This window comes from Cricetulus griseus, chromosome 6, assembly GCF_003668045.3.
Source record: "Cricetulus griseus strain 17A/GY chromosome 6, alternate assembly CriGri-PICRH-1.0, whole genome shotgun sequence".
NCBI classification, from domain to species: Eukaryota; Metazoa; Chordata; class Mammalia; order Rodentia; family Cricetidae; genus Cricetulus; species Cricetulus griseus.
The window spans coordinates 15,020,855-15,041,278 of NC_048599.1; the positions used below are offsets into that span (position 1 = coordinate 15,020,855).

A 20,424-nucleotide genomic window follows, 5' to 3' on the forward strand; every position below is an offset into this window, starting at 1 on the left:
GTCTAGGAACAGGACATAGTATGCCCTACCTGTAAACCCACCTTGTATGTGTGCGTGGTGGGGTGTGAATTGGGACATTGTGAGGGGCTGGTTTAGACAATTCAAAGAAGGAGAGGGGCAGGGGTCATTTCCACCTGGAAAAGTGTGTGAATTCAGCCAGGTGGTGGCGCACGCCTTTAATCCCGAAACTGGGGAGGCAGAGGCAGGTGGATCTCTGAGTTCAAGGCTAGTTTGGTCTACAGAGTGAGTTCCAGGACAGTCTGGACTACACAGAGAAACCATGTCTCGAAAAAAAAAATTCCCAAAACCAAAACACACATACACAAAAAGAATGTGAATTCCTAATATGCCAAAACAGCCCAAAGTACCCTAGTTCCGAAGCCACATCACACCCTTAGCACAATACATCTGTCTGTCAAAGATTGGCTCTTTGATTGATGGTTCTAGCATGCCCCCTCCCCTATAAGGGTCTCATATTGTAAACAGCTGGACTGTCTTAAACTCTTGGCTGTCCCCTTGCCTCAGTGCTGGGATGACAGGCCTTCCCCATCACCTGAGTGAGGATGGCCTTCAATCCACTGTTGTTAATTCCAACAGTACCGAGGCTTGAGGGTCTAAGCAATCTTACCAACCCTCCACTCTGTTAGGTTGATGTTAGAAGTGACATTTTTGGATCCAATGTGGAAGACTACTTGAGAAGAGAGAAACTGCAAACCAGTTTTAAGAGTGATGAAAATTCTCTCAAAAACAGAGACCAGTCGAAAGAATAAGTATTTATTTCGTGACATGTGACAATTACGCAAAATACATATTTCAGTTCATAAATTTTATTGGTTAATATAAAGGCAGGCCCACTGTCCAGCGTTTTTGGAGCTGGCGCCCTGGGCCTGGAATAGTTTCGACAGCAGGCTCGGAAAAGCCCAAACCTTTTGGTCCACCCCTTTCAGAGCTGCTATCCGGATTCAAGCCCCACTTGGGAAATCTTCCTGACTTCAGAGGGGACCGCGCCTGGTTGAAGACTGGTATAAACATAAGACTCTGAATCTGTCCTTCCCATTTCTGGGCCTCAGTTTCCCCAGCTATAAAGTGGAGTTGGGCAGTGATTCCCCGTGGTAGTGGTGGTGGGGTGGGGGGCTGCTTCGCAGTGGAACTGCTAACCATGGCAAGCTGCCCGCTCTGGGAGCCGCAGATCGGGGGGTCATCCCGGAGCCTGCGGGCGCGCTGTGGGCGGGTCCCCCCTGGGGTTTCCAGCTCGTCCGGGCGCAGCGCCCCGCAGGCCCAAGCTTTCCCGGGGGAATTCCGGGCGGTGCGAGCGGGCTCTGGGGGCGGGGCAGGGCGGGGCAGGGCTGCGGCATATAAGAAGGGCTGTGCACCCGCTCCGGGCCACTGGTACGCACTGTTGAGACCATGGCGTCTCCTTGCCTGCTCGCTTTGCTGCTACTGCTCTTCGGAGGATTCCCTGCCACCCCCGCCGAGTCGGTAGGTGTTTGAGGGATGTTTTAGGGCGGAGGGCGGTGCCTCCTTTGTTTCCTGAGATCCCCGGTTCCGGATGGAGTGGGGGTACGCCAGGAGCTGCGCTACCCCTATCTGGGCACCGAGGCGGGGAAAACTTTGTGGAGAAAGTTTCTTCGGGGGTCGCGGGAAGGCTGGCGGGAACCCCTCCATGCGCCGTGCGCCCCTAGATTGTTGTCTGCGCTCCTGTCCTGGCCTCTGCTTTGCGGCGGGGCTCCGGGATGGGACGTGACTAATTTGGTGTCAACTCTTCTCCCACACCCTCATCCCTTCTCTGATCTTGGGGCAGGCTCTGCGCGCAGAGCGTCCCTCCTCTCTCTGAGGCTTGAGCCTTAGATGTCCTGGGGACGAGGTGGGCAGCGTGCATTCGGGAGTGGGGGAACTTAGGGTTATGCGGGGATCCTGTTTTCACAGAGGAGTGGAGAGAATTTACTCCTGGTCACAACCTTGCCACTGACCTGAGAAGGGGCAGGGACCTGCTCTTTCAGTGTCACCTTCCCCATCTGCAGATCGGTTTGCTACAGTAGGATCAACAGGTGACCCTTCTTGCTTTAGGCTGCCTAGAAAGTTGGGTCCCTTAACTTTACAGAGCGGACTGACTCAACAGCAACTTACACTCGGCTCCGGGCTAGAGGTTGAGTTACAGCTGTTTTGCGATTTTTTGTGTTGAACAGCACACGGGGAAATTGAGGAGCCCACCTGAATGAGGTGAAGGAGCTGGAGGAGAAAAGGTCCTAGGGAGCCTAAAGAAACTTTTCCTTGTCAGGGTCCCTACCAGCGTCCCCCGGGCCCTGGGCCACATACAGCTCCGTCATAGTAGTTAGTAGGTTAGAGGCAAACACATACGGGAAGTTGCGGGGCATGGCAGTTGTTGGAAGAGGGGATCTATCCCAGGAGCGTGGGTCATTTGTACCTTCAGTCCAAGTTGGGGGGGGGGTGTAAGAGAAGACTTAGAAGTTTAATTATAAATATTCATTCTTCTGAAAATTCCTTTTCTCTGGGCTTACTTAGGGCACAGTTGATTCTGTTCCGGGGGACTCTAGGGAGGGCCTGTGCAACACGCAGCCTTAATTCCAGTCAAATACAGAACCTGTTGCATGCAGGTTTCTGTTCTAACAGCTTTCTGATGGCTTTGGAATGAAATGTTTTCAGTTCCAGAAAACCTCACTGTTTACTGTTCTTAAGCTAGTCCTGAGGCAGGAGAGGTTAAAAGTAATTTGTTGAAGGTCACACAGCTAATAACCGGCTGAGTCAGACTGAAATTAGGCAGCCAGGTTTGGAAGTGCCGGTTTTTATCTTCTAGTGGCTGCTGTTGGGTCTCATTCTCAAGACTGAGCTTACATCTATTCATATCTGGGGTTAGAAAGCCTCAAGGAATAGTGGGGAGAAAGAACCAGAATGAGGGTCATGGCTTTCCTCTAAGGTGACAGCATTTTGGCAGAAAGGTTTGTGGCCGAGGCTGGAGCACATACCACATGCCTCCCTGGCACAATAACAAGTGAACGACTGAAGGGTATCGTGACATCGTGACAGAAGTTGAGTCTTTCCTTGGGGAGTATCTGAAGGAATTCTGGTTGGGCAAAGGACCTGAGAGGTGGCTGAGGTCAACACGTGGTCAGTCAGTCACATGCCATGGATCTCAGCTCAGTCAGCAGGTGCTTTGCTTAAGGGGGAGGAGTAGACGGCTCTGTCCCCCAGATCAGTAGGAGGATGTGGTTTGGGGGAGGTAGGTCATGCCAGGCCTGTGGGTGACCCGATCTAGCTAGGGGGAGAAGCCAGCTTTAAGCAGCTGCTTCCTTTTGGAGGTCTCTGTCTCAATCTCTTAGCCCGATCTCTGAGCTTTCTCCTTCCTGGCTAATATCGTGGGCATCTTAACCTCTAATTGGGGCACAGGGAATCCCCTTAAATTGTGGCCAGAAAAATCAGACCAAATCATGCTCGCTGACTGGAGAAATGATACTATCAGCCCTCCTTTTTTTTTTTTTTTTTTCTTGGAAATTAGTGAAAAAAAGAATGCCTGGGGAGCAGGGTTTAGCTAATAGCTGTTATGGTTTATTGAGTACTTTCTGATAACATAATTTAGGCCCTTACTGGAGCTTGAGTGAGCGCACATACACACACAGAAAACTAGCACGTGGTGATGTGTTGATTATGTTATTGTGTCCTCTTTTCCAGATAAAGTATTTTGAGAGATTAAGTGATATCACCTTTAAATATGCATTATGCAAGCAGGCCATCAACTGATAAAGTAGTCTTCCTCATGTTATGAGGGCCTTTCTCCAAATTTTGCATTTAGTCCAAACACAGATTTGGGGAAGGGAGCCCAAGCTAAACACCCAGCTGCCCTCTCCTCTGTTTGGCGGGTTTGTCTCCTAAACCTGTTCTTCCTGTCCAGCTGGGAGCATTCCCTGCTCTGCCTTCCTGCCACTCCCACCCTGGCCAATTAAAGGCAGCCTTGTTTTGGGTTGGGAAGGTGGGGCAAGGTGTTGCTGCCCAGGGGCACAGCCCACTAACTTGGCACCAATCCCAGGCAGTTCTGAGAAAGTATCTCCCACCCACCAGGTGTACTTCAATTTAAAGACATCTGGTCTACCTGAGAACTCCCCTTGATAGCAATTCAGGGAGTGGGTGTGAAGTGCATGGGGCTGGAGGGGACGGAAGCCTGGGGGGGGGGTGTTCTAGGACCTATGAGTGGTTGTTGAGAACTCTTGGGACTTCTTGGGAATCCATAGAATTACCACACATCCGGGAAACTATTCGGGCCATGATCTGGAGAGTTATGTGGGGTTGGGAAGGCTTTCCTTTGGTGTCTCTGGGTGTAGAGGACTTCCACAGAATCTGACAGAGCTAGAAAGCCGTAAGACCACCTTCTCATACTTGATTATTGCCTTAGATACTACCTATGTGGATGAGTGTTCTGCCTAAATGTATGTAGCATGTTTGTGTCTAGTGCCTAAGGAGGCCAGGAGAGGTGTCAGTTGTGAGCTGCTACAGGAGCTCACAGGAGCTACAGTTGTGAGCTGCTAAGTGGGTGCTGGAAATTAAACCCTGGTTTTCTCTCTGAGCGCTCTTTCTCCAGCCCTCTTGATAGTTGACCGCTAACTATTCAGAAGGAGCTATTGGAGATATCTAAGGCATTCCCTCCAGGAAATGGAAACACACCACCAAATTCTGAAAGGGAGAGAGCCCCACCCATCCACACCTGGGCCCAGAACTCTGCTTTATTCCTTCTACTGAAACACCTAACTTTCTTACGGGCATTGATTATGTGAATGAATAAACTCATGTATGGAACTTTGTTCTAGAAGTGCTCCCAAGTCAATATTGCTAGTATGACTATAGTTTGGTATGGCAGGTTAGGAATTTTTATCTCCCTTTTCACAGAAAATTGATGCTGAAAGGAGTGTAGTGTTCTGCCAAGATCAGGAACTAGGTCTGATTGAGAATGCTAGGTGTCTAGATAGTTTGTCCCTCAGAGAACATTTTTAGATGATGGTGACACTAGATAACCTTGGGACCTACTTCTGGGTTGATAGCAAACATACCTTGTGTCTAGGGCCCAGTGTCCTATCTCCAAACTGAGGAGGCTGGACCATTGTTTCTCCTGAGCCACAGCCCAGTGGGGAGGGGAAAGGAGAGTTCCCTTGGCTGCTTTGGTAGCCTCTAAACAAGTCCCTGTCTCAGAAGAGAAGTGGGGTGGACATTCAGCTCCTGCCATCTCCAGTGCCTAGAAACAGGAGGCTTTTCCAAGGACTTGGAGTGCTGAGCTCGCCTGAATGGGGAGCTGGGCAGCTGGGCTTGCTGTTGGAAGGGATTGGCTACTAGCTGTTCTCTTTTCGGCCTCTCCTGGACTGGATGAGTTGGTGTAATTTACAAGTAATGCTTAAGAGTAGGGAAATGGGATGGACTGGGCTTTGTGAATCACTGTGTGTTACTACAGCCTGCCTGACTCACCCATTTCCTATCAGTCTCTTGGCTAATAAGGTGGATAGCTCTGTGGTAAGAATACTGGAATGGGCCTAAAGGATTGAAGGTTTTTGTTTTGTTTTTAATCTTCACCTCTGGAAGTCAACATCAGTGTCCAGAGCCTTTGAACATTCACAGTGCCTATGTGTGCACTTTGACCCTGGACAGTGGTACAGAGCAGGTACAACATTGGCGACCCCTGCACACACACACACACACACACACACACACACACACACACACCACATTCTCTCTCTCTCTCTCTCTCTCTCTCACACACACACACACACACACACACACACACACACACACCCTTAAGCAACACTGAGGCTTGAGCTGGTCTGAATTCATAGAGCCAAGCTAGTATCATTCAGGTTTGGTTTGCTCTAGGAGGCTGTGACATTTCTGAGACTGCTAGGAGGGTTAAAACTTGAGTTAATGGTCTGTTGAGGTTCTGAGTTCAATTCCCCAGCACCAGTAAATAAACAAATAAAATTATGGAGAGACTTAAAGATGATCTTGCAGATGAGAGTCTGAACATAGCTCCAAGTAGTGGACCAGAGTAGACGTTCCTTAGTGACCGATCCCTGACTTGCCTAGGACCCCTCTCCTCCCCCACATCCAATCCTGCAGCTGCTAGGTGGGAAGGGGCGAGCCTAGGGGTGGGGCTGATAGAGCCCAAATCTTATATTTGTTTATCTTACAAGTGGGCTGTTTGCAGGTTATCAGATGGGTTTATATTTAAACAAGAACCAGTTCCTGGTAGCCCCACCTCCTGCTAGGATCTGCAGGTGTCCCAGGCAGCTTGCAGGGAAATGGGGGTAGGTAATTTACAAGGGTCCCAGATTTTTCAGGACACTGTTCAATCTAGGAGTTGCACCACTCCACTTTCCCTTGTTGGGGGGGAGGGGCAGTCTTCAGGCAGCTGAGCGACTACAAGAAGCATTCTGGGTTTGGTGGACAAGTAAAGGGTGCTGAGTGTTCTGAGAAAGTCTTTTCCCTGTATGCATGCACTAGAGACTGGGAGAACGTGTGTGGACCACTGGGGTCCGATTTAACCCTCGAGAGAGAAACCTGACTTGAGCTGGTGGGTAATTAACCCGCTGGTGACCTTTGGGTGCATGCCTGCCCCTTGGAGGCTTCTCTGGTGGTGCCTGCTGGAAGCTGGGAAACTGGAAATGTAGGCATGTCTCAAAGCCAGAAAGTTTCATAGTCTCTGCCCCAACTCTGCCACTCACCAAGGGGCACACAGGGAGTTAATAAGTCACTTTGTTGATGTGAGAGCCCTAGTGTCCTCTATAAAATACACTTGAGGGCCGTAATCGTCATTTAGCAGACTTGTAAAGTGCTGGTTTAAGTTGCGCTTATTATTAGGGCTCTGATCTTGGCCAGAGGTTGGCTTTGGGACATGGTGTCTGTAAATGTGCTGGAAATGGAAATGGGCTAAGTAGGATTCCTGGGGTTCGGACCCTTTATCTCAGAGGACTCTAGGACTTAAAAGACCGAGTCTGGTGTAGCCCAGGCTGGCTTTGAATTCCCTATGTAGCTGAAGTTAGCCTTGAATTCCTGTTCTTCTGCCTCTGCTTCCCAAGTACTGGTATTACAGCCACGGACCACTACAGCCAGCCACCTTTGACTTTTTACAGCTGTCACTCGTCTTCTCTACATATCACTCTCCTCCATTGCCCAGTTTCTTCCCACCCTCACCCTGAGTTATCCCCTCTTACTGAGTGCTCTCCATCCTTTGCCTACTCCCTCCCTCGTCCTCCTAGTATAGGGAGTTGGCTGCCCCAGTTTTCTCTGGCAAAGGAGAGGCTGCTGGTCAGGTGACACCCAGGGTAATGGAAAGGGAGGCAGGGAGAGGCTGGTGTGTATGGAAACAGTGACTGGGTGAAGCTGGGCTGTGGTGGCCCAACCTATGGGGACTGGCCACACCACTCCAACCTCTGGGCCAGCAAGCAAATGGCTGGGCCGGGCACTTGGAGTGAGGACACTCCTTGCCTCTGGGGAAGCCCAGCTGGGAGATGATTGAGACAGACTGGCTTGGACTGGAGTGCTGGCTTCCCCAGTGTCTGGGGAGGTTCAGGGGCCATAAACCAGGCGCTGGTCCGTTGCAACAGGGCTGCAAAGTAGGCCTTGGACTCTGCTCTCGGAACACAGGAGGCTTGTTTGCATCCTGAGAGCCTCCTGGCCAGCCACAGATCCAGCAGGGGTTTTGGATCTGCAGCCTAGATTACAAGTCCCAGCTTCAATGCACCTCTGTCTCTGAGGCCTTGAGGGAGCCAGTCCCTCCCAGCTGTCTCCACTAGTAATCGGAGCAATGCCCAATTTGGTAACCAGGCCTCGGGACAGAGGGAGGCTTGTCTCTTTGAGACCTTTTACAGGTGGGGAAACCAAGGCCCAGAAAAGGGAATCCACCACTCGGGACCACCTAGGTAGTTAGTGACAGGCGTCCTGGATTGGTCCCCAGGCGGAGTTTGTCCTGAGGCTTGTGACCAATCCCCTTCATTCCTGCCTGGTACCCCATGATCCTGGAGTTCTTGTGGGAATGGGCTGCCCTGGGGCTTGGTGAAAAGCTGGCTGCTGACTGTGCCAGGTCTGGCTCTCTACAGGGTGATTGTGTTCAGAGTAACTTGACCTTGAAGTGGGCAGAGCCGACATTTGAACCCTCACTCCACCCCCACTCTCCCAGACTTTACTTAATTAACCCTTTCAGGTACCAGGACACCAGACTGGAGATTGAGGTGACTTCCTTTTGTCTTCAAGATTGGGGCAGGAGTCCCCTCAAGGCAAGCTAGGAAATAAAAGGATTGAGGTCACCAGGAATTTCAGATGTCTTTGGTTAGTGCCTTTCACTACTCCTGGAAAAATAGAGTTTCTGCTTATGATAATGTGCTCATGGCTTACACTGGACAGAAATCCTTTTCAGCTGGGCATCTTTGGTCTCAGAAGTAGAAGGCTGGCTGTCATACCCCTCTTTGGCTTGCAGAAGCAGCTCCCCTTTGATGTCAGGGCCTCCCCAGCCCTTCAGTTGCTTCTCTGCAAGTTTCATCTTTGGCCTGCTAAGCATTCATCTCCCCCAGCCTGAAGGAAAACTAATGGGGTTTAATAAAGATCACCGTGTGTTGAGCACCTGCTATGCACCAGATCACCCACTGGGTCACTTGTACACGGGCTACATTTCCGTGGATTTTCATCCCTCTGCTAAGTGCTTACCAGCCCTGATTACAAAAGAGGAAACTGAAGACTTAAAAGCCAGAGTAAACTCCTAGACGCATAGAAGTGGTTGTGGCTCTTGCCCACTGTAGGAAATGGGGTTGCAGAACCACTCAGAAAAGGCCAGCTATTGGTGCCCAAGGGTGTTGTTCCTTTGCCCCTAAATGTATTTGTTCCACTGTCATGCTTGTGGTCTCTTCCTTAATTCATGATCAAGTGTGGCCTTGACCCTGCCTTCCCTGGGGAGGAGGCAGGTAGCAGGCTCTCATTAGTTCACAGTTAACCAAGTTCTGATCCTGAACCCCTCCCTGGTACTCCAGCCAAGTTTCTGTTCCTTTGTTTAAGCAATATCACTTTCACCTTTGTTTATTCCTGGGCAAGGGAAGCGGGGTGCCCTGGAGCCCTGGCTTGGCCAGTGTGCTGTCGTTAGGCTGGAGGCAAAGAGTGGGTGATGGTGAGAAACCTGGCTGTGGTTAGGGCATGGTCTAGAGAAAGATCCTGGGTTTTAACCAGTGTCCCCCTTTCTAGCTGTGACACTTGGATGAATGGCTCAGTTAACCTGTTTTCTCACCTGCAAACCAGGTAGACCGCCTCACGATTGTGTGAAGTAGACTCTGAGCCTGTGCAGAGTGGTTTGATTACTTCTGTAACCTGTAGTCACCCAGGCTCCATGCTTTTCCTGGGATGATGAACATTGTAAGACTTTGGGATATGATCAGTGTTGTTTTTGGTTTTGTCCTAGCTTCATGCAACAGCCTGTGCATTTGTTGAGAACCCTGGGGACAGCCAGGGCTCCAGGAAGGGGTGGGAAGCCGCCTTACCCTGGGAACTGAGAGGCCTCAGTTGTAAGCCCAGCTTTGCTGCTGGCTGCCTGGGTGACCTTGGCAAAGTAATCTGTCTCAGAGGTTATAAAACGATACGTTGGGCTCAGTGGCCTCAGAGCCCTTCTGTTGGCAGGTGTTGCTTCCTATAAAACAATACCATACCTACCTCTGTTCTTTTCCCCAGGTGCCATGGGGAAGAATCCAAGACTCTAGCTGCCAGCATTAGTTCAGATATCCACAGGGCCAGCAAGAGCCTTTGAGTGTAGACCCCACAACCTTCTGTTGTATGTCTGAGACAGGAAACAGATGAGTTCTGATGACCCATAGGGGATGCTCGTGTGTGGACATACCCATGTGAACACATGTTCCTGAGCAGGGTTGGGGTGAGCTGAGGTGAACAGACCACATCTGTAGTCAGGAGCAGGGCTGGTCCTGCCTGATGGGTGGCCTTGCTTTTCAGAGCCACCCCAGACTACTGAATGGACCTTGTTGGAAAAGGGGGGGAGGGGTGTTGGTACCTTCTCAGCCTTACACACAAACCATCGCTTGCAATCCCCTTGGGCTTGGTTCTGTCGTGACATCTTGGTCTCAGTGGCTGCTGTCGGTCCACTCGAGTTTTTCCTCTTGTTAAAGATGGTGAGCAGAGGAAGAACCAGAAAGGGTCCAAGAGAGGATGTCTTCTGAGCTCCAGGAGGCTGAATTGGTCGTGTCCAAGAGCCTCTGAAGTGCTGAAGAGGTCGAAGGTTAACTCTTCAGTCCTCTAAGACCACCTCTGAAGAGCTTTCCAGCCTCTGAGCCTAAGGGTCTGATCCTGGCTTGACCCTGGGCCCCTGTGTGATCTCAGACAAATGGTTTCTTTGCTCTGGAATTTAGCATAAAGGTGACGTGGTAGGGGGCCACACTCCTTTAAGCCCAGCACTGGAGTCGCAGAGGCCAGCCTGATCTCCCTATCCCAAGCTATCCCAAGACTATCTCGTGAGACACTGTCTCAAAATGAAGGGGTAGGGGATAGGGGCATACCAGGTGTTCCAAAGGGGCCTGGCTGACCCGGGAATAAACCTGGGCTTCAGCCTCAGTTTTACCAACGTCAGGCTGTTACAGCCTTCTTTCTTGGACCTCATTTTTCTAATGGAAGATTAAAGTAATTACTAAAAGCCAATGGACGTGCTTATCTCCAATCTCCTGGGTTGTTTTGAAACACCCGGGAACACTTTCACAAATTAAGGAGGTTCGGTGTGTGACTTAACATTCCAAGGCTCCTTCCTAGAGGCCAGGTTGGGTAGGGAAGGTCTCCAGGCCTGATACCTGTGCTGGAATCCACACACCCCCTCCCCCGGCTAAAAACCTCAGCTTTTGCCCTGAGGAGTTTGAACTTTAACATCCCTTGACCAGTCTTTCAGGCTTTGGTTGTCAAAAGTATCAACATCAGCCTCCCTCCTTCCCTCCTTCTCTTCTAACCCCAACCCCTAGCTGGTTTAGACATGACCTAGGCTAGTGTTCCCGTCTAGCCTAGGGCAGGCTGGTAGCTATAAGCACAAATGTGTTCCCTTGTCTGTGGCTAAAAGCCCAGGTGATCTCATGCCTGACTGCTGATCTTGTTGGTCACTTTCTGCTTGTGTGACCTTAGAGAAATAATTTGCTTTTCCGAGCCTTGGTTTCCACACCTACCAGAAGGGTCTACGTCATCCCAGCTGCGTGCGTGCGTGCGTGTTAAGGCCTGGCACACTGTAAGCAATGGAGGAGGCTTTGCTGTTTTGGATTTTGAGCCCTAGGGAATTTGTAGCAAAGGCTGTGTGTGTGTGTTGGGGGGTGGGGTGGACGTGGCCTGACATCTAGGGCTCTTGTACAACCACAGAAAAGCCCTCTTGCTGTGCTGCCAAACCAAAGCCACAGGCACAGGCCCTGTGCGGGGGCTGGAATTCCAGTACCAGCAGCCCTACAGCTCCCGATTCCGGAGTCATGAAGTCATTCCTAAGCAGGGCTTAACCCCTGCTGGCTCCCCACTCCCACGCGTACCAAGCGCTCTGCATTGACTTCCCCACCCCCGGACAGAGGGATGCCTCCCCGACTTCCTCCCAGCTCCCTTCCCAGAATCTGGTTTCCTGACCACGGGGGTGGATAAGAGGGCACAGTCAGCTCCTGCCACCTCTCCCCGGAAGAGAGAGTGAAGGAGTAGCCTGCCTCCCAAGCTGCTCGCCTGACCTCTCCTGCCACTTAATCACGGGTGTTAGGGATAGACCAGCATTCTTTCTCACTATCATGGCAGTGTCACTGCGGCCCCTTGGTTGGGTGAAAGACAGCCTGGGGCTGTCAGAAACAGATCCAGCCACTTTCTACCCGAATTCTGTGTGTGGCCTTAGGGTTGTCGCTACTTGTTTCTGGTTTGACTACCGTCAGAATTCTCTGTAAAAGAGAAAAGGGCCTCCGAGGCCTTAGAGGTTTTTATTCTGAACCTCTAAGTAGAGGCTCATCCCCTGCAGTCCTGAGGGCTCGCTGGGTAGGAGTGGAACAGTGACCCTTGTACCTGGCTGTTGTTTGCAGGAACAGTAGTCTGAGTCCAGAGGCTAGGGGAAGGGCAGTGGACGCCTCAGTGCACCCTATGCCCCTGAAGAAGCTTTGTTTAATACCCAGTAGGGCTAAGAGATGGGGTGGGCAGAATAAGTGGTGTTTAAGGGGGGGGCGCTTCTTAGTTGTTTAGTGGGAATTGACCTTAGACTCTGTGGTGGCCAGCTGGGTCTCTGAGAAATGGGTGACATGGTCTGAGGGAGCAAGGATCTATGTCTTTGTGCCCTGCACAGAGCTGGTACAACAGACATTTGAGAGAAGCTGATGAATACTGGAGGTGTGCCTTTGAGTCACTGGGACTGAGCTGTGCCCTGTGGCTGTCTTGGGGTGTGAGTGAACCAGCCCTGTGTCAGCCCAGTGTGACTCAGTGGGGGATCGTGTCCCTGACTGGGCAGGGCCAGTAGCCTACTCCCTTCCATGTGGGAATCAGCTGTTGTCATGGGACCCTAGGCCGTATGTCCTGGGCATGCCTGTGTGCATGGAAACCTCTGGCCCCGAAGCCAGGTTGTCCCCACACTCGTCCTCCCTCCTGTCTGTCAACTTGTGCTACCAAAAGAGAGTGGTTTAAAGCCTTTAGTGCCCACTGCCTTTAGTGATAAAATGAATTAAGTTACTATAAAGAACTGAGGAGTTGGAGGTGGCTCAGTAAGCGATACCTACAAATATTAACTTGTTACCACTTGAACTATTTTTTATTAACCCAGAATGGTAAAGATACTTGGTAAGGTTATACAGCAGGCCCGAAGGCTTCTGTAATTCTGCCTGTGCCTGAGTGTTTGCTTTGGTTCTGGGGGACCCAACCTCCAGAGTGTCCCGAGGGAGGGAAATGGAGCTGTAGGCTGGTACTTCCTTCTCCTTTCTTCTAGATCCGGGAGACTGAGGTCATAGACCACCAGCACTTCCTGGAAGGCAGATACTTCTCTGGAGCCCTCCCTGACGATGAAGATGCTGGGGGCCTCGAGCTGGAGTCGGATGACTTTGAGCTGTCGGGCTCTGGAGATCTGGGTATGGAACTGTGCTTGGGCAGTCTGGGAACCTGGGCTTCTGGGAATTGTGGCCCCAACAGTGAGAGATGTGCATTTTAGTGGAGATTTTCCTACAGCCTCCCTTCTCCACTTCAAAAAGAGAAACAAAAGTAACATTTTCCCACCCCCGGGGTCTCTGGGTGAGTTGTAAACAACTTAGAATTCATCCCTCCGAGTTTGCAGGCACGAGCCTGAACCTGTCCAATAGGCTCCTTCTCTGGTGGAGGCTAGAGGGAGCGTGGGGAAAGACCCAGAGTGTTTTTCTTCCTTTGGAAAGGAAAAGTACTGGCTCAGAAGCGGTGTGTGTGTGTGGGTGGGTGGGTGGTGGGACGGGAGGCGCATGTGTGGGCTGAGATGTGGAGGGGGAGCGGAAGACAGGCTCCTGCTTCAGATAAGATGGAGGCTCGGAGGTTTCTCAGGGATGTAACCAGGTGCCCAGGCTTTCATGGGCTTTCTGGCCTCTGTATCAGCTGCTGAGAAGTGTCCCTCCCTCTCCTGTTCAGGGTATAGGGGTATGGTACTGGTTCCAACTTTGAAGCTTCGGACTCACGTCCAGAATTCCAGCCTCGCCTTCCTCTAGAACCTTCATTTCTTTCTTTGTAAAACAAGTGTCTCAAGGATTATGAGTGTTGTGGACTGAACTTACCAAGCACTGGGTAGCCCCACATTTTTTAGAAGTCAAATTTGCTGTGTACACTGGTGTACATTTATGCTCTAAGACAGTCTACACACCGTTGTAGCGGGGAAGCAAGCGCTCTGCCTCCTGTAGTTAAATTTTATGTTGCGTTGTGTAGTATTTAGTATTATAATGAACTGTTTCCTTCCCAAAAGTTAATTTCCTAGGGAGTGTGTTAAGATGTAAATCCTAGTTAATTTGGCCCTAGGCTGGTCAGTCCGCCCAGATAGAGATTGCACCAAGTGTTCCACCACTAACTTCCACTCCAGCCTTGAGCGTTTGAGACCGCAGGATCTTATCGAGGTGCCCAGGCTGCTCTGGGACTCCCAATCCTGTCCCGGCTTCTGGTGTTCGGGGATTCCTGGTGTGCCCCATTTATTCAGGGTCATTCTGCATTTCTAACCAGCTCCCAGATACTTCTATTTTCTATGGATCTACAGGTTACATAGTAAGGGTTTGGAGCTGGCAGAGTGCCTGAAAGCTTTGTGTACTACCAGCGTACATACTGCTGAGACCGAGCCAGGTGTCCCAGGGGCCTCATGTTTCAGAGTAGGTGACTAAAGCTGACTTGGGAGGCTGGCAGGGAAGGACTCCACTAGCCGAAGGAGTCAGTTCCCTGGACTCGAGGGGCCGACCTCATGCTCACACAGCCATTTGGCTAACTTTGCAGATGACACAGAGGAGACCAAGACCTTCCCTGAAGTGATTCAGCCCTTGGTAAGTCCTGCACCCTTTGTATCAATCTCTTTGCTCCTGCTCTTCCACAGCGCACCCACTGAGAGGGGCAAAAAATACAGCCCTGTGAATAAACAACAGCAGTGACTCCATTTTGAAGACTTTTACTGGGGCACTGGGCTCATTTGGGGACAGGCATGGCAGGGCGGGTAGGTGGGCCATCCTCCTTGGAGAAAATGACCCCAGCCTCCTCCTTATGCATGTGCAGCTGTTTGACAGCACAGTTTTCAAATTGCACATGAATTTCTGTGCTCTCAGAACCACTGTGAAATTCTGAGGGCATGAAAACAAACAAAAAAACCCCAAACTCACAACTCGGGACTTGTCAGGTTTCCTTGCATCACTTATTTTTACAGGCTGTAGTCTGTTCCTCTTTTTTTTTTTTTTTTTTTTTTGGTTTTTTGAGACAGAGTTTCTCTGTGTAGCTTTGGAGCCTATCCTGGCACTCACTCTGGAGACCAGGCTGGCCTCAAACTCACAGAGATCCGCCTGCCTCTGCCTCCCGAGTGCTGGGATTAAAGGCGTGCACCACCAAAGCCCGGCTCTGTTCCTTTTATTGATAAAATAGCTGTCAATAAATTGTGGTGTTCTGAGAGTAAAACACTATCAAGCATCAAGTATGACACACACACACACACACACACACACTCCCTCCCTCCCTCCCTCCCTCCCTCCCTTAGGAGAGAGTTCCAGGTGCGCAATTGCCTTCCTGAAAGACAAGTGAGCATTGCCACATCGCTTGTAGTGGTTACTCTATACCTGCTTTAGTGTGTGAAGCACACTCCCCCCTTCATTTCCCATTTGGGGCAGACACTATTCTTCACCTGTCATCCTCCTGGGTCCCCTTCCACCTACTTCCTCTTCAGATGTGCTCAGTATTCCCCCCCCCCTTTCCCTTTCAGATGCCTGTAGATAACCACATTCCTGAGCGGGCACAACCTGGGATCCGTGTCCCCTCAGAACCTAAGGAAGTGGAGCAGAATGAAGTCATTCCCAAAAGGGTCTCACCCTCCGAAGTGGATAACGATATATCCAACAAAGTGTCCATGTCCAGCACTGCCCAGGACGGCAACATTTTTGAGAGAACCGAGGTCCTGGCAGGTAAGACTCGCTTGCTCCTCCAGGGTGAAGAGAGAAGTCCTTAGTCCTTCACTTCACCTTGGGGCATCTGAGGGCTTTATCTCCCTTAAGGGGAGGATGGCAGGGGGAATCCATGCATATCAAAGTCTTGTAAAGAATAGAAGAGGAATTGTTTCTTTAAGCCCCTCAGGTATATCTCAAAGCCTTCCCCCTGACTGAGTAGCTTCTGGAGTTAATTATTTAAGGGTTAATTTCCCTTGAAAGCCTGGAGGCCCCGGGGAATTAGATAGGCTCCTGTCTCTTGATAGCCCTCTGACCTTGGTCAGGATGCTTTTGAAGGGAGTCTACCTCGGTTTACTCCTCTGGAAAAAGGCAACGATGCTGCCTCCTTGAGTTGGTTTGTGAAAGATGAAATATGAAATTGCTTTGCAAATTGCAGAAGGCTGTGATTGTGTTATCATTAGTGCTCTCATGGTCCCTTTGCAGGTAGGACATGCGATATTTTTATGTTACGAAATTAGGACATTTTGGTTTAAGAGACCCTTGACAGGGACTGTGCTTCACTGCATGAGGCTCTAGGTGGTGTTGTGTCGAGATGGCTGGGGTACATCAGTTGGGGGTAGTGCCACTCTTGTTCTGGCAGCACAAGATGAGGGGGGGAGGGGGGCGTCTCCACACCAGGCTGTCAGAGAAAGAAGCAAACTTTCCAGAGTCTGGGTGGACTGGCTGGTGAGGAGGGGCATGGGTATAGCAAGCCCATGCTAGGTAATTCCTGTTTCCTGGGAACCAGCTGAGCCAAAGGAGGGCAAGGTGTAAGGAACTGTGTGCTTGCATGTCATTTTGTCCGACCTCCTACCTTCAGCTGCCCAGGCTCTCACTGGCCTCCCAGACCCCGGTGACTCGGGTCATGCAGCACAGTCCTGCCTCTGGTCTCCTGTCAACATTCTTTCTACTTTTCCTTTACCACTCTTGTGTGTTGGTGTCTGTCAGAGAGAGCAGTCCTTAGAAACTGTTAGGCCTGAAATGTTTTCAAGCTTCGTGGAAAGAACTCCACTCAACCATAGAGTTTCGCTCTTAGCATATTTTAGACCTGCTGGCTACATTTACATCTGTGGAGTTTCGGATCGGTTCAGTAGTCTTTTTTTCTTAAGAAAACTTTGAAAACCACTGATGGAGTCAAGCTGCTTTTTTCTTATTTGTGGGGAGACTTAGGTCCCACTCTGGTTCAGAGTAAGAGAAGAACTAATGCCCGGCTGTCCCTTTCTTCCTCCACGTCAGGGTCACGCCAGTGTAAGGTCTTTTGTAGGAAAGATCCATTTCTCTAGCCCCTGTGGCTTCACCTCTGAAGGACAGCAGAGGCTCAACGACAGCTGAAAGCATGCTCTCAGTTCCAGTAGCTTTTACATAGCACCTAGGAGTTCTGTTAAGTGTCTGTGTGTCACATGGTTCCTATGCTTCACCCCATGGAACCCCTCCAGCAATCTGGACTGGAAACCTGAATAACTTGTCCAGGTCACAGAGCCAGGGCCTGGTGGGCCTGGTGGGCCTGGTGTTTGGATCTGGAGCACAGTTGGTTGCCTTCTGAACCTCTGGCTGGGCCTTACTCCTGCAGAGTTAGCTTCCCAGTATAGATCAAGGACCTGAAGGAGGAGTAGAGTTACTGGAGGGAAAGAAACAGCTGGAGACAGGAAGGTGGTATTTGCCTAATTGACAGTGCCTATACTTTGTCTGGCATCCCTGGCAGCACTTTCTTGCTTTTTTTTAAAAATTTAATTAAAAAAATTTTTATTAAGAAGAAATTCTTGGTTCTTCTGGCTGCTCTGTTCCAGTCTGTGTGTAGATTTGTGGTGTGTGTGTGTGTGTGTGTGTGTGTGTATGTCTCGTGTATGTGAAATTAATCTTCTTAGCCTGGGATTAGGGGATTCAGTCTGCCACAGGAAGGATTCTGTTGGCCACTCCCACCCCTGACAAATAGAAATGAGTTATTCTGGTCACCTGGCATGGTGGATGGGCAGATGCTGACCCAAGTGGAGAAGCCTACCTCTGCCTGCCCCCAGCCAGGTGCTCCTCAGTGAGCTGAACTGCCGGGGACACTTACACGCTTAGTGTTGTGCAGGCCTAGTTCATGTGGTGGGGAACGTGAGAGCCAGAGGTTCACAGACCTTGAACATAGATAGACACTACATCAGACACCGCTCCAAGTGTTTTCTGTAGATTGATTAATTTATCTTAATTTGTAGGTAAAAATATGAGATAGGTTCTTTTTCCATATCACAACGAGAGAAAGAGATTAAAAACTTGCCTTAGCAGACACCGTAGTAGGTGGGGAAGGTTCAAGGTTCAAGGAGAAACAAGTGGAAATCCACCGCAAGACACTGGAACACAACCATGATAATTAGTAGTTATTTGTGCTGTGACAGTGTGGACATCGGTGTGTTCTGCATGTTTGTAGACTGTGATGCCTGTCTGTGCATGTATGAGTCTAGGTGGGGCGGGGGTGGGGGAGGACCTGTGAACACAGAGAACGGTAGGGTAGCCTGTGGTAATGCTGGAAGTGTCTATGTGAGTCGCTTTAGTCCTTGTTCCTGGCCTAGTGCTAAGCTATTGTTGCTAGAGAGTCTATGTGATGTTTAGAAAGAGCCCAAGCTTTGGACTAGGCCCGATGTGTGGACTAGGCCAGTAGTGATTTTGCTTTGTGGCCCATTTTAGCCGTGGTCTTACTATACTTAATCATCCTGTCATGAAAGTCATGACAGTCAAAACTGATAAGGTATCATCTCCCTTGGTGTAGTGGGGTAGTCATGGTGATGGAGAATAATGACTGTGGGTAGAAGAGCCCATGGACCTTGAGGTCCCAAGGAGCACCTTACCCTCACCTCTCGCTCTCTCCCTCCAGCTTTGATTGTGGGCGGCGTGGTGGGCATCCTCTTCGCTGTCTTCCTGATCCTGCTGCTGGTGTACCGCATGAAGAAGAAGGATGAGGGCAGTTACGACTTGGGCAAGAAACCCATCTACAAAAAAGCCCCCACCAACGAGTTCTACGCGTGAAGTTTTCCTTGAGTGCCGCTTGGACTTGATGGGGAGGGGAGTCACAGGATTGGATGGTGGGCCTTTGTAGAGGAAGGGCACCTTAATACTGACTTGTCAGTGTCTCCATCTCTGGTCACCTTTCTGGGGTCAGAAGAAAGATCATCTTCTGTGCTGCCTCACTTGGATTTGGGGGTGGGGGTTCATGTCTCGGTTGCCCAGGTAGAAAAAAAGGGGCTGTTAAACTTGCCCTTTCTAAAGGCAAGCCTGGGTTTGAGTCATTTTTTTTTTCCCCTCCAAATTTCCAGAATAGAATCTAGGACCAGTTTAGAGCCTATACTGAAGGTGCCTCATCTGTGACTACCTTGTCTTTGGAAGCCAACTTGGCTGCCTTCCACATGCTGTACCCTGTCTGTCTGTAGGAGCTGGCAAGAAGCTAGAATCCACTGCACCTTGAGATGTGTCCACCCACGAGTGGTTCACACTACAGAGTCTCTGTGCTACACCTTGGGCCATTCTAGGCTCTTTCAGTGACTTTTGGAACTCAACTGTTTTTTGATTTTTTGTTTTGTTTTTTAAATATGGGGAAGGTGGGGTGGAGTGCTGAAATGCATTTGTAGAAGATTGATAAAACTAATTTTTTTTTAAAAAAAACAAAACAAAACAGTTCATTCCTTTATGCAAGTATCTGTGCCTGGGCTAAGAGTGTGGGAATGTGCAGATGTTCACATCTGTGTTGAACATTTACATTGCACCAGCTAAGTTTGTGTGTCTTGGTTTTTATGTTGTTTTGTTTTTTGAAAATGAGAGAAGAGTTGGAGATAATGATTTTTTATTAATTTTTGTTACTATTTATAGCTTCAGACAGGGCTGCTTCTTCATCTTTTGTTTCCCCCACCATTTAAAAAGATACTCTGCACTCTTTTTTTTTTTTTTTATGACCTTGGCCCTTTCTGAAGTTGCTTTGTCTTAAGAAGTAGCTATAATGTTCTAGCAGATTCCAGAATATAACTTAGGGGATAGTGGGATATTTGTGTACATGTTCTTGTAATATATTATCCTTACTTGGCTATAGAAGAATAGAAGAATATATTTTTTTAGGATATAGAATGGTTTTTTACCAGTTTCATGTTGGCTCAGGTGGCTGCGTGAGTAAATTTTTGTGTGGCTGAGTAGGCTTTGCCCCCTTCTCTTGCCCTGTTCCTGGTGCCTTCTTGTGCTTGAGCTGGAGTAGTAGAGGGTAGCTGACTCTTAACCCTCGTCCTGCCTTCTGCTGGGGGGCCCAGCAGCATGGCTTCTGGGGCTGCTTTCTTCAGGCTTCTCTAGATGAAAGTGACCTCATGTGGCTGGATAAATCAGGTCAGTTCAGACCACATGGTTAGAAATCCATTCCTCAGTTGCACTGGCCACAAATATGAGTGCTCAGTCACCATCCACTAAGCATATTGCTAAGAGACTTAAGCTGGCTTAGCAGTGACACTCAGCTTTGCTTGCCTCCCAGGGCAAGGGAAGGGGACCAGGAGGAGGGTGATGAGGCCCCAATGAGTCCTGTTGCCAGGGACTCTCCCTCTTACAGAGTGACTTACAAAGTCCAGGGTGTATGTGGGTTGTGGGGATCATATTTCCTCAACCATACTTGTACCTGCAAGTCCCATCAGCACCTCAGAGCGGCCCCAGCTGGCTGGGTCCTCTTCTAAACCTCAGTGCCTGCACCTTTTCTGTACCCTCCTCACACTGTCGTCTGTTACTGATTTCTTTTTTGATAAAAAGATAATAAAACCTGGTACTTTCTAGATTG

The 20,424-nt window shown here is 49.8% G+C and overlaps 1 protein-coding gene across 1 annotated transcript; it reads left to right on the forward strand.

The window, feature by feature from the left end:
* The first annotated feature begins 1,330 nt into the window (after nt 1–1,330).
* Nucleotides 1,331–20,424, forward strand: Sdc4 (syndecan 4). The gene is made up of 5 exons (XM_027423466.2): nt 1,331–1,479; nt 12,950–13,088; nt 14,455–14,501; nt 15,422–15,620; nt 18,496–20,424. Exons 1-5 carry the CDS (start codon nt 1,408–1,410, stop codon nt 18,645–18,647), a joined length of 609 nt encoding a protein of 202 aa, XP_027279267.1. The 5' UTR covers nt 1,331–1,407; the 3' UTR covers nt 18,648–20,424.